Source organism: Ambystoma mexicanum, chromosome 2q (assembly GCF_040938575.1).
Source record: "Ambystoma mexicanum isolate Mex_15411 chromosome 2q, UKY_AmexF1_1, whole genome shotgun sequence".
In the NCBI taxonomy this organism is placed as follows: domain Eukaryota; kingdom Metazoa; phylum Chordata; class Amphibia; order Caudata; family Ambystomatidae; genus Ambystoma; species Ambystoma mexicanum.
Window position 1 is genome coordinate 849,779,203 of NC_090924.1, and position 12,631 is coordinate 849,791,833.

Sequence of the window (12,631 nt, forward strand, 5' to 3'; positions counted from 1 at the left end):
ACTCTTCTAGCCCATTGCCTTTGATATTGCTGTCCCTCATAGGTGGTACCTTATTTTAGACTGCTATGGCTGGGAAAGGCTTGTCTAGATTTCTTTGGATGATTTAAGTGTCCTCACATATACTGGAGAACCTGTTTAACCCTTTCTCTTCCTTAAACCTTTCTTTTCTGCAACCTCACAATCTGAAAAGTATAACTAGTGTGATATATAAATGCCATTATTGTCCTTGTGATTGAAGTCAGCTCAGGGTGTAGGAATAGTGTAAGAAGCATATCCAAAGATTATCCACTAACTTGTTTGATTCTGAAAAGTATTTTTGAAGTATATTTACACTGTTACATGAATTGCCTTTTTAACTAATGCTTATTTAAAATTTGATGTTAAATAATTATTTTAACTGAAACCTTGAGTGTAAGTGTTAATTGGCTACTTGTATTTACGGATTTCATTGCTACAGCTCACATTTACCCCTCTTGAGAAGGCTTGGCTGCTTAGTCACACTACCAAATTGTGTAGTACAGACATATACCAAAAGGTGGGATACATAATACCAAGCAGATAAGTGTTGTGCAGTCTCTCACAGTGTGACTACCTCAATCCTTAATCAACAACTGCCCTTGTGGGCGGGACTAAAGACTGATATGCAAATTAATATTTCTCCTCTTTGAAGGGTGCAGTGAGCTAAAACGTGGCTGTATACTCTTCTTAGTGGAAGAAATTCCATAGAACAGTTTATTTGACTCCGGTTTATTTCTCAGTAGAGGGACTCCCACACTCCTTTTCATTATTCTTACTTTTTCCTTTTAAGATATGGTCTTTTACGGTTTACATTTGTCAATCCAAAACTATTTTCACTGTTACATTGTTAGTACAGATTGTTATTCCTTTGATGCTATAATATCAAAACAAAGTTGCAATCGGATACAATTGCCCTTCATGTCAGAGTACGCCTGCGCCTGCATTTTATTTTAATCAAGAGGCTGCCAAATCTAGTCTTTGCCTTGTCCGGAGAACTGGAAAGGGGTGAAAAGCCTGCTGAAAAGATTATCATTTTACACAGGCCCACCGAGCGAGCCAGCCACAAATGATCTATATACCTGGCTGGGGAGCTGTGTAAAGATCTTCTTGGAGGAATGGCATAGAATTTACGACTGTAGGGTATCTTGAAGGGTACATGTATTCTGTAGCTGCAAAATCCCCCGATGAGCTACTGAGGATGAACAGGCGAGGAGTGAAGTTAAATTTACCAGGATCTGGAGAAAAAATAAAACAAAACAGTAAGTATCAAGATTTTTCACATAACATGCAATACTCTAAACATGCATGCCTCAGCCTTACTTATGAAAAGAGTTTGGTGTACCAAATCCCAAGAGTTAATGCTTCAAAAGAACATCAATTGGAAATAGTGCAAAGATAAGCATCAAAATTAAGTTGTTGTTCCTCCAAGAATGCTTCCATCTACATCCGATTAGGATAGTGGTATCCTCCATTGGCAAGTGTAAATTAGACAAGCCAGATGTTTTTTGTCACTCATGTGAAAAAGCACTGGGGAAGTTCATCCAGCAGTCAAACAGAGGCCACATTTTATTTGCTAATAATTGTGTGAATTAACAAAAAGTTCAAAAGATCACTTGTTAGCAGCCCATAACCTGCTGCAACGAAAATCATTGTAAGCAAATGTTCAAATATGGTACCAAGCATATTTAACAACTCGGACAATACACTTCGAAGCCGATTCCTCCCAATTGACATACTCGGTTTGTGATCAAGTTCCTCCAGCTTATGATTTCTGGCTGATTTTACCAGCTCAGGAACAAAATACCAATGCCATTAAGTTGGTAAATTCTCTCTAAAAAGGATTTTTAACTTCACACAAGTAATGAAAGCATTGTCTAAAGGGTAAGACGGATTCAGGCGAAACCTTTACAGAGTAAGAAGACTCTCAACAGTCAGAATTAGTATCAATAGAGTTTTCTCCCTAGCAGAACTAGAGAAAAAGATTAGTAGGTGGGATCATAGAGCAAACACCAATACAAGATGGCAGTGTGCATGTGTAATGAGCTAATACGCTGACGATTTTGCAATCATGCTAGAATTTAAGTGGGCAACAAGAACAGCTGAGGTCAGTAGCCCTCTTCGTGATCTTGCAGCCTCCCTGTGGGTTGTAGTGTTGACCACATCAGTTCGGTACACCACCCACCACCCGCTCCTACCCAGGTTCTCCCCTAAACAGATCCCATTTGCCCTGTACCACATACTCAAACATGTCATAGCTATAGCTGTGGACACCACCTTGCTCCATACCGGTCCAACCTAAACTCTAGGTGGCACACAGCTGCACCTGCAGTTGACAGTAAAGCACCGATTTAGGCCGCTAGGTGCCAGAAGTCTCACAGGGTGGAGGACAGTTTGTTTTCACACATGCAGAGAACCCTCCTACTCCTTCCCCTGGTCTCTGGTCAGACTGCTAGAAAGCAGCCAATGAGATACTGTCAAATAGAAGTTCAGTACCAGAGGCAAGGTCGCTGGTGGTGGGCAGACAACTGCTAATAATTAGAAAACGGCGCCCAACGGGATTTCCTCTTGATACAGGGAAACATGTGGGCCATGCCTCTAAATTAGTGGGTCCGTTGTCAATCATCTGTTCACAACACAGACATGAAATAATCTGTGTGTATGGTACATATTAGGAGTCTAGCAGGCTCGATTCTGGACTGACTGGGGAAGAGGACTCTTGACCCTGTAGCCATATGCCCACCACTGATACAGCATACATCGCACTCCACCAGATACTGGAAATAGCAAAGGCTGACCAGCTGTCCATAACATTGTGTATAATGTAATGCCTACATTTACCCAACAACACCAAAGACCAGTAATAGATATATGGCCGACTCAAAGATCACTTAACCAAAACCGTAGAGCAATTAAAGAAGGCCTAATTGAATAATGAAACCAATTTGAACTCATAGTACAGCACATGGAGCTAATGGAAGTTGAGTGAAAACCATGTCACATTCAATGTGGTCACTGCTCTGCCCTGGTGGGATTTCCAGTTTGTTGAAAACCATTTCCAAAACATAACACGGATACCTGGTGAAGGTACCTTTGCAGTGATGGTTCGTGGCATGAAGTTACCAATCTAAGGTGATACCCATTTGTGTATATGTCACAAACCTGTGTCCGTCTAGCAGATTTTGATATAAAGTTCCATCCAGGCACTAATATGACATGCATTACTTACAATCATGGGAAATGCTATTATGGTATCTGCTTAGATTCACATTCTGTGCATATGGCCCGACATTCAGTGGTAACCGCAGAGTATTGCATCTTGTCTTTCGGGGACCGAAAGGAGATGTCTGCATAGGCATGTCTAACACTATCCCTATCGTGACGTGTAGTGTACCCAAAATCCCTCACGCGCCGAGGTCCCTCTGATTGTATTTTTTCTGCCATGAGGGAGCCCAAGGCTATTGTGAGTGAGTACATGAAGAGACAAAGTAGTAAGACGTCTACATTCCTTCCATCCCGAGCGGGGAGGTAGCATGTGAATCTAAGCAGATACAATCATCAGAAATGCTATTACAGTAAGTAATGCATGTCTTCTGATGCTTGTTAATCTGCTTAGAATCACATGCTGTGCCTAGACTAGCGAGAAGTTCCCGGAGTTGGAGGTGGGCTGTGAGAAGGAACAGTAGAGAAAAGATGTCTTAGTACTGCTTGTCCCACCTGAGAATCAGACCTAGAATGAGTGTCTAGGCAATAGTGTTTTGTAACGGTGTGTACAGAACTCCAGGTTGCCGCTTTGCAAATGGACTCTAGGGGAACGTTTGCAATGAATGCTATGGAAGCCCCAGTGCCTCGAGTAGAACGAGCTTTAGGCTTGAAGGGAAGTTCTCTCTTAGCAAGAGAGAAACAGTGTGATGCATTGGACAATCCACCTTGAGATAGCCGATTTAGAGACAGGATCCCCTTCTCTACTAGCTGCCACTCAAATGAAAAATTGGTTTGTTTTTCTCAGTGGTTTCTAGTGTGTGTAGGCTTCTTTCGGCCATGCTAGTGGGGTTTTGGAAAAAGGTAGGTAGTTCAATCGATTGGTTCACATGGAACTTCGAGATGAATTTAGGCGCAAATCTGGGATGTTTGCGCAGAACTACCTTATCCCTGTGGACTGTAAAAGGGATCTAGAACAGAAAGGGCCTGTAGTTCGCTAACCCTTCTGATAGAAGTGATAGCCACTAGAAAGGCTGTCTTATAAGTAAGGACTTTTAGACTTGCTTTATGCATTGGCTCAAAGGGAGCTCCAATGAGCCAGGTTAAAACCACATTTAGATCCCATCCAGGAGCTGGGTGAAAAATGGGAGGCTAAATCTCTTAACCCCTTCCATAAAGGCCTTAATCACTGGTATCTTCCACCACGACACCTTTTGTTGTGATGTGGTGTAGGCTGACAGAGCAGCCAGATGAACCTTTAGGGAATTGAAGACCAACCCTGTGTCCAACAAATGGATTAGGTACAGCACAATGTGTGTGGGTGAGCAATCGATGGGATTGACGCCCTTGGTATTACACAAGATGACAAAACGTTTCCATTTGCTGGCATAGCAATAACGGGTGTTAGGTTTTCGAGCTTCCCTAAGTATGTCCATGCATCTCTGAGGGAGCTGTAGGTGTACAAACTATGACCTCAGGAGCCAGGCTGCCAAGTTCAGAGTTTGTGGGCATGGGTGTAGGGTCTCCCACCTGTCCTGAGACAACATGTGGTGCGGGCAGGGTAGTTTTACTGGTGGGGAGAGGGACATTTCCATTAGATGAGCGAACCATGGTTGGCGGGCCCACATGGGGGCCACCAGTATCATGGTAACTGGTTCTTGGTGCATCTTGTTGAGAAGGGGAGTTGGGAGGTGCGGGCGGGGGGGACGTAGACCAATTTCCCTGACCGTGTTATCCAGAGACTGTTCCCCTTGGAGCGGTTCTGGGGGTACCTGGAGGCGTAGTCTTGCCATTGGGCCTTCTCCCGAGTCGCGAATAGGTCGATCTCTGGGAAGCCCTATTCTACGAAGACGTTGGACACGATGTCTTCGTGCACCCGCCATTCGTATTCTATGGGCAGAGGGAAACCTCTTCTGAGCACGTCTGCCAGAAGATTGAGTTCCCCTGGAACATGTTGGGACAACAGAAACATCTTGTGTTTGAGAGCCCACATCCAAATGTTTTGGGACAGCTTCGATAACCCTGGAGAGTGAGTGCCCCCCTGTTTGATCAGGTATTACATGGCTGTAGTGCTGTCTGTTAGAATCAGCATTGTCTTCCCTTGTAGCTGCATCTGAAAGGCCTTTAATGCCTTGAACACCACTAATAGATCCAGTAAATTTATATGGTTCAACGCTACTTGTGGGGACCACACTCCATGCGCTGTCTGCTGAAGCAGGCGAGTCCCCCACCCCGTGAGAGATGAGTCTGTCATGAGAGTGGCTTCCACTGCAGGGGTGGTGAAGGTTTTCCCCTTCAAGAGGTTTTCCCTTGACCAACACTGCAGAGAGAGAACGAGGGCTGGCGAGACTACCAGATCTTCCCATTGTCCGCTGGCCTGACACCACTGGCTGTTCAGCCACTTTTGCTTGGGACGCATGCGCAGCCACGTGGGGAACCAAATATATGCATGACCCCATAATTCCTAGCAAACACATGGCTGTGCGCACCGTCACCTCCCGACTGGCTACATATTGAGTGATCTGAAAAAGCATGTTCTGAAACCTCTCGTTGGAGGGGAAGACAAGGCTGTCTTTCGTCCGGATTAGAGCACCCATAAATGGTTTTATTTGACTGGGGACTAGACTGGATTTGTTCTTGTTGATGGAGAATCCCAGACTGAACAGAAGGCCTAAGGTCTTCTGGGTGTTCAAAAAGCATGTGTTGTAAGAGTCCCCTGTTATGAGCCAGTCGCCGAGGTAAGGGTAAACCGGGACGGACAGTTTGTGCAGCCGCTACTGCTAGGACCTGTGTAAACACCCTTAGCACTGAGGCAATGCCGAAGGGGAGCACTTTGAATTGGTAATGCCTGTCCTCCATCATGAACCTTAGATATTACCTGTGCACTGGCAACATTGAAATATGAAAGTATGCATCTTTTTTGTCCAATGTTGCCATATAGTCCCCCTGTTTCAAAAGTGGGATCACCTCCTGTAGCGTTACCATGCAAAATTTATCAGGTTTTATGAACTTGTTCGCTGGGCGCAGGTCTAGAACAGGGCGCATGATGAGGTCCTTTTTGGGTACAAGGAAGTACACTGAATAAATACCCTTGTTTACCTGAAGAATAGGGACGGCTTCTATGGCGTCCTTTCCCAAGAGCACTTCCACCTCTTCATTAAGGATCTGCAGATGGTCCGGTGAGAGGCGCCGTGAGCGCGGTGGTCTGAACTGTGGAGGTCGGGCGAATTCCACTGAGTAACCATGGGCAACCGTCTTTATGACCCACTGGTCTGAAGTTATCCCCTCCCATGCCGTGAGGAAAGATGTTAAGCGCCCCCCCCCGACCGGGGTGACATGGGAGGGGACCTGGATCCGATGGTCATTTCTGACCAGAGGCTGCAGCTCCTCTAGGATTGGGGCCTCTACCTCTGCCTTTGCCGCGTCGCTGACCCCTTGGTGGTTAGTATGCGGGGCTTCCTGATGTCTGTCCAGCATTAAAGTGTCCCATGCTATAGTTGTTCTGCCCTCGAAAGGACCGACGAGAATTACCTCCACTTGGGGGGGAAGGGGAAGGTTTTTGAGTAATTTGTTGTAGGTACTTAAAGAGTCTCAAGCGCTTTCTTGGCCGTTCCTGGGCCTCATCGACCGCCTTTCCGAAGAGGTTTGTTTCTTCAATGGGTTTGTTGATGAGAGCGGCTTGTGTCTCAGGCTTGAAACCAGAGTTATGAAGCTAAGCGTGCTGCTTAATTAAAGTGCGCTGGGCCAGAGACCTGGCTGCTGTCTCAATGTCCAGAGTGTTCTTTATTACATTCTGGTTTACCTGCCTGCCTTCGGCCACGATGGTGATAAGCCTGGACCTGACGTGTTCTGGGACTTCCTGTACTAGGTTCCATTGAGCGTCTGCATAACTCGCCAGCAGCGTAGTGTTATTCGCTATGCGTGTGGTAGGTGCAGCAGCCGAGGTAACCGCTTACCTAAGTCATACAACCTCTTGGATTCTTTATCCGGAGGCACCTCCCCCGTAGCATGGGGTACTCCTGCCCGTTTCCAGGTGGTAGTCACTACCAAGGAGTCGGGTGAGGCGTGCCCTTTAATGTACCAAGGGTCCAAAGGAGCTGGCCGAAATAGCTTTTCCACTCTTGGGTTCACTGCCTGGGTCTGAGCTGGCAACACTAGGGAGGGGGCCAATCTTCTTTTGACAGAATTAAGGAGGGGAATGGCCTGGCTTGAGGGGTGTTTCTCCTTGAGAATGTCCTCCACAAAGTCCTGCTCAGGTACCGCTTGAATAGTGATTTGGAAGTGATCTGCTGCCTTACTTAAAATGGCATTGAAGGCCATTTGGTCGTCTACAGGCGAGGCCTGGCGAGTCAGGGTGGACAGAGGAGAATCCAGGCACAGAACATAAGCGTCCTGATCTTGTTGGGGGGAGCGTCCATGGGTCCGTCTCTACTTGCTGGGTTTCTTTCCAATTGTCCGTGGCATTCGCCTGGTCCTCATTGTAGTCCTGCAGTAAGGAAGGGTCTTCTTCACTGTAAATGTCCTGATAAGTGTCCATCTGGACGATGTCTTAATGATGGACAGGGACCGAGGGCTGATCTTCTTGGAAACGTGAAGCAGATTTAAAATTAGGTTCTCCACAAGATCTTTTCGGGGAAGGATGTTCAGGAAAATTGATAATTTTTTCAAGACGATCCATGCGCACTTCAAATTTCTCCCTTGTCCACTTAGAGGAACCAGAAGGGCCTAAGGGTGGAAAAGCGTTGTCTTCCGCCCCTTGGCATCGAAATTTGTCACTCAGGGTGTTGGAAAGAGGCTCCCGACTGTCCTCGTAGATTTTGCTAGAATCGGGGCATCATGGCGTATCTATAGATTTGCCCGCGGCCTGCCCCATGTTTTTCGACGGAGTAGGTATCAGCCCAACCACCGAAGTCATTTTTGCGATGCTGTTTTCAACCGCTGCAAAATCGGCATGCGTTAGTGGGTCCGAAGGTCTATCGGTAGATTTACCACCTACTGCGGCATTGGAGGGCCTAACGGTAGGTTCCTTGCCTTGAGGCCTACTTGTAGATTTTGGGCCTAACAGGCCTTTAGAGACAGTCGGAGCAACAAAAGTCTGCGCTTCGACGTGTAAACCTGATTTATGGGTAGCGCCCTGTCGCAAAATGCTGCTGCGGATACGCGGAAGGCTGCTGATCTGAACAATCAGAGGCATCTGCCGAAATTTTCATCGGCCCTGCTGGCGCTTTCACCTTTTTCGACGTACCCGTCGAAATAGGCGGAGGGGTTGTGTGTTTAGTGTGATGTGTTTTTTGTACGCCCACGTCGCCGGGTGTTGTCCCTGAAGTGAGACTAGCATCAGGCCTTGAAGGGTCGGGATGGGCGTGGCGAACCTAAAACAGTCCACCTCGAGGTCTATAACATCCGCAATGGATGTTTGGTCATCGGAGGTGGCCCCGTCACCAGGCGGGTATGGCGGTGGGGGAAGAGGGTTCTGCCCGAGACATACCGTACACGGCTCACCGCTTTACACGGTGCTCCTTAAGGATTTTAGGCCGCAGGAGTTTACAAGCCGCACACCGCTTCTCGTTGTGATATAAGGGGAGACAGGAATTACATGTTCTGTGCTAGTCTTTCCACGGGTATCTGACCCTACATTTAGGGCAGAACCTAAATGGAGTCCTTTCCATAGCAAAAGGTGTTAAGCAAATATGACCAGACCTAGAGGGCAAAGAGGGAGAAAGAGGAAAGACAATGAAGATATGGCCACCCCGACCCCACTCTCCCTACTGTGAAGGCCGGCCAGAGGGCCCGGCCACGTGGATGCTTTAGCCGTCGGATCTTAAGCGCCGAAATCCACTCCCGTAGACAAATCCCCCGCAGCCTTCGCAGTTCTTCTTGCTGTCGAAGTTACTTAAAGGGGGAAATAACCGAAAAGTCGGTTCAAGATAAACAATGTCTCTTATGTTAGAGCTCCGCTATAGGGCGACCAGTTATCTGGGTGGAAAAAAACAATCTGACGGACCTCGGCGCGTGAGGGATTTTGGGTACACTACATGTCACGATAGGGTTAGTGTTACAGTCTCGCCTATGCCAACGTCCCCTTTCGGTCCCTGAAAGACAAGATGCAACTCTGCGGTTGCCACTGGATGTCGGACCATATGCACAGCATGTGATTCTAAGCAGATTAACAAGCATCAGAAATGTTATTTTGCCCAGCTTAGTTTACATGACTTTGCCCTGACAAGTACTCAAACTCCTCATCAGGAATGGGCATCCTGAATGTGCCAAAAAGACCCCAAGGATCACAGCATTAGGGTACCCCCAAGGCACCCTGCCACTTGTTTACAAAACATCCATGCACAGATAGCAGTGTTGTCTTTTCTGACTGGTGTCTGCCTTTATTGGATTCTAGATTTCCTGAATTATAGTAGGTTAGAGCCAGCTGGTACCTTGTGTTGCGAAGCACATTTCCTAAAAAGAATTAGAATGCTGCTGAACATAACCCTCTCCCACCCTAGAAACTTAAGAAATCTATGCATCTGCTTGATTATAGTCCAATTAATGTTTATTTTACTAATACAGTGTGCGTGAAAATTTTGTTGGCCATCAGCCTATTAAACAATTTACCTGTTCAAATAAAGTATATTAAGCACACACAAGTCACATGACTTGCGCCGATTATGCGTTATAAATGTTCTCAAACGTTTTTCTTTGCAGTTTTGGATTAGACAAAGTGGGTGTACTAGGCTAACTATAAAGAGCAGCCCTCCATAGAAATGGCATACCGACCAGTTTTGCTCTCTTAAAAGAAGAAAACATTCCCAGTGGGAAAGAAAATATAGTAATAGATAAGCAGGTGTCTACTCCTTGTTACTGCCTGCAATGCTGATGTGTTCAAAGTAGAGGCAACCGCAGCACGTGCCACAAAGAGGAGTTCAACCATTATGCAATGTGATAAAATAAAAGTCTTTCAATTTATGGTAATTACTGGGCACAAAGGAAATCTGGAATACACATTTGTTACGTCCCTAAAATACTGTAGTTAACAATGAGAAATACACTTAAATCCTCTTACTCCCAAGTATGGAGAAAGATATGTTCACCGCAACATGTTACCCGAGGTCCTGAAACAAGTTCATGTTATTTTTGTCAGGGAGATATATAGACGAATAGCTAGGTCCCTACCTAGCACCAACACCATCACTACTCTAGAAATGTAAACCAGAATGCACCTTGCTGGCTCTGACTGAGCAGTGTTAATGATCTTCTGCGAAGGATAAAGGGAAACACGTGCTAGAGCAATTTCATTTGAAGGCCAGGAAGATCTGTAAGACTTGTCTGTGGGTGACAACCTTATGGCGGCAGCGGCAGCAGCAGCAGGTCTTTGCTCAGGCACTTGTATACGTCAACATGCTTATGTCTCAAAAGGAATACATAGAAAAAAATAAGAAAGCACACTCACTAAGGATGGATAAACCACCCCTAAAGGCACCTATGGTGCAAGTGGTTCCAACAGTAACAAAGAAGAGGCCATTGACTGTCACTGAGGTCATGGGGCGGGCGTCTAATTGGATGAGGATGATCCACAGAATTATACAGTCTAATCGCCAGAATACAACTGCCAGCCTCTGTACCTCCCACAGAAAATCTGTGTACTTAGGAAGCGCGTCTCTTAAGAGCAGCGGCCAGTTCAAAGCTCAACTTTCAGCTACACATGAGACTTAATCAAGTTCATGTTGTGGGGACTGGACCAAATCATTATGCTGATGGAACCTATTGAAAGACAGCTAAAAGGACTATGTAAGCTCCTGCAACTTGCACTGATGCCAACATGAGAATTAAAAAAAAGTGTAAGCCCTATCCCACTGATCCCCCTCATGCTTCTTGTTGGGCATTACCTCACAAGCCATGCACAACACAATCAACTCCAGAGAACTACAGGATGCACCCATTGACAATGAAAGTAAAAGTTAGAATGTATGTGGAAGACTATGATGGCTACCGCCAATTAAAATATTTGCATCACTAACGCTTAAGCAATGATTTGCAGACAAGCCTCCTCCCAATCGGATGCCATGCAATAGTCACTCAGAGATGCCGGATGGTACAGGGGCCAAAGTTGCAACTTGAAGAGAGCCAGCTCACCTTCAGCACAGTTATTAGGAGCAGTCTAGATGCAGGGGAAATGGGGGAACACCAGGCTGCACATGTTGTAGTCTGCATGTGGTATTCATGGTTTGGTTTTACAGGTATTGGGCTAGAGACGCATGCAATGTTAATTAACAAGATGGGGAGCACGTATAAGGCAATGGGGTGGGCGTGATTGTGGAAAAGTTACAAGTCCAGGCAATGCCGATAGGCTTGGGAATACACACGGGACGGGGTCACACGTTCAGAATCATGGTTACCAAGTCCAGAAATCTCTGGTTCACCAGCTCACGGTGTTAGTTTCACCCAGGGATGCACGGAACAACCACAACTAAGATGGCAGTAAGCCATTCCTACCAGGGCCAATACAGGACAAGGCTGCACACGAGATGCTCTGACCAAAAAGGGAACATCCAAGCAATGAATTTCTCGCCAATGGCCCTTCCCATGTCTCCCCAGTAAGGGGAGAAAATCAGAAACTCGCCCACAATAGGCCATAATCACAGATTAGTGGGTACTGGATACTGTATAAAAGGGCAACTGCATGAAGTGCTACACATCGATGTACAATACACCACCAAAAAGAGATAGCACCCGAGCACTACAAGCTGCTAGAGGCAAAGGTGGGGACACTGCTAGAAAAATGGGGCAAATAGACAGTCGCTCAAAATGAAAGGAACACCTAAAACTGCTTAATGTATTACCAGGTTCCTGAGACAGAGTTGGTACAACCAGTCCTTGATCTTTGACAGACGTTCAGCATGGCAATGTAACCAAAGGGAAAATCATTGCATGTCAAGGGATATTACAGACCAACTCTGGACATGATAGATGCATACTTTACATTCCAAAACCACTGCAAGTATCTCAGATTCAGGATAGGGACTAAGCACCACATGCACAAGATCTGGCTTTTCAGAGAACATTGACAACCTTGTGTTCAAGAAGGTACAAGCTGTGGTAGATGCACTTTTGTGGCAAAGGCATACATGCATACCCCTAGTTAGACAACCAGTTCATTACAGGGAACAGCAGTAGGCAGCGCAACCAGCAGACACTCCATAAAATGACATTTCCCCAATGGGACTTTTTTTGAAAACATTTCCCAATGTTCGTTCCTTCTCATGTGAACATATTTATGGGAGCAGAAAACACTATGGCTTATACATCACAGGTAAGGGATCTGGCATTCAGGTGATTGTTTCCCTTTATCAGCACTCAGTAACATTTTTATGGTTCGGAAAGTAATGAAGCTGCTGGGCAGGATGGTAAATACCACATACAA

At 46.0% G+C, this 12,631-nt stretch overlaps 1 protein-coding gene across 5 annotated transcripts in view; it reads right to left on the minus strand.

The window, feature by feature from the left end:
• The window catches only part of SVIL (supervillin), a 950,451-nt gene that overhangs the window by 40,505 nt on the left and 897,315 nt on the right, over positions 1-12,631 (minus strand). For all 5 annotated transcript variants that reach the window (XM_069648084.1, XM_069648081.1, XM_069648082.1 and 2 more), the window contains one exon: positions 1,098-1,253. In XM_069648084.1, coding sequence (XP_069504185.1) covers positions 1,098-1,253 — 156 coding nt within the window. The remainder of the gene's footprint in view (positions 1-1,097; positions 1,254-12,631) is intronic.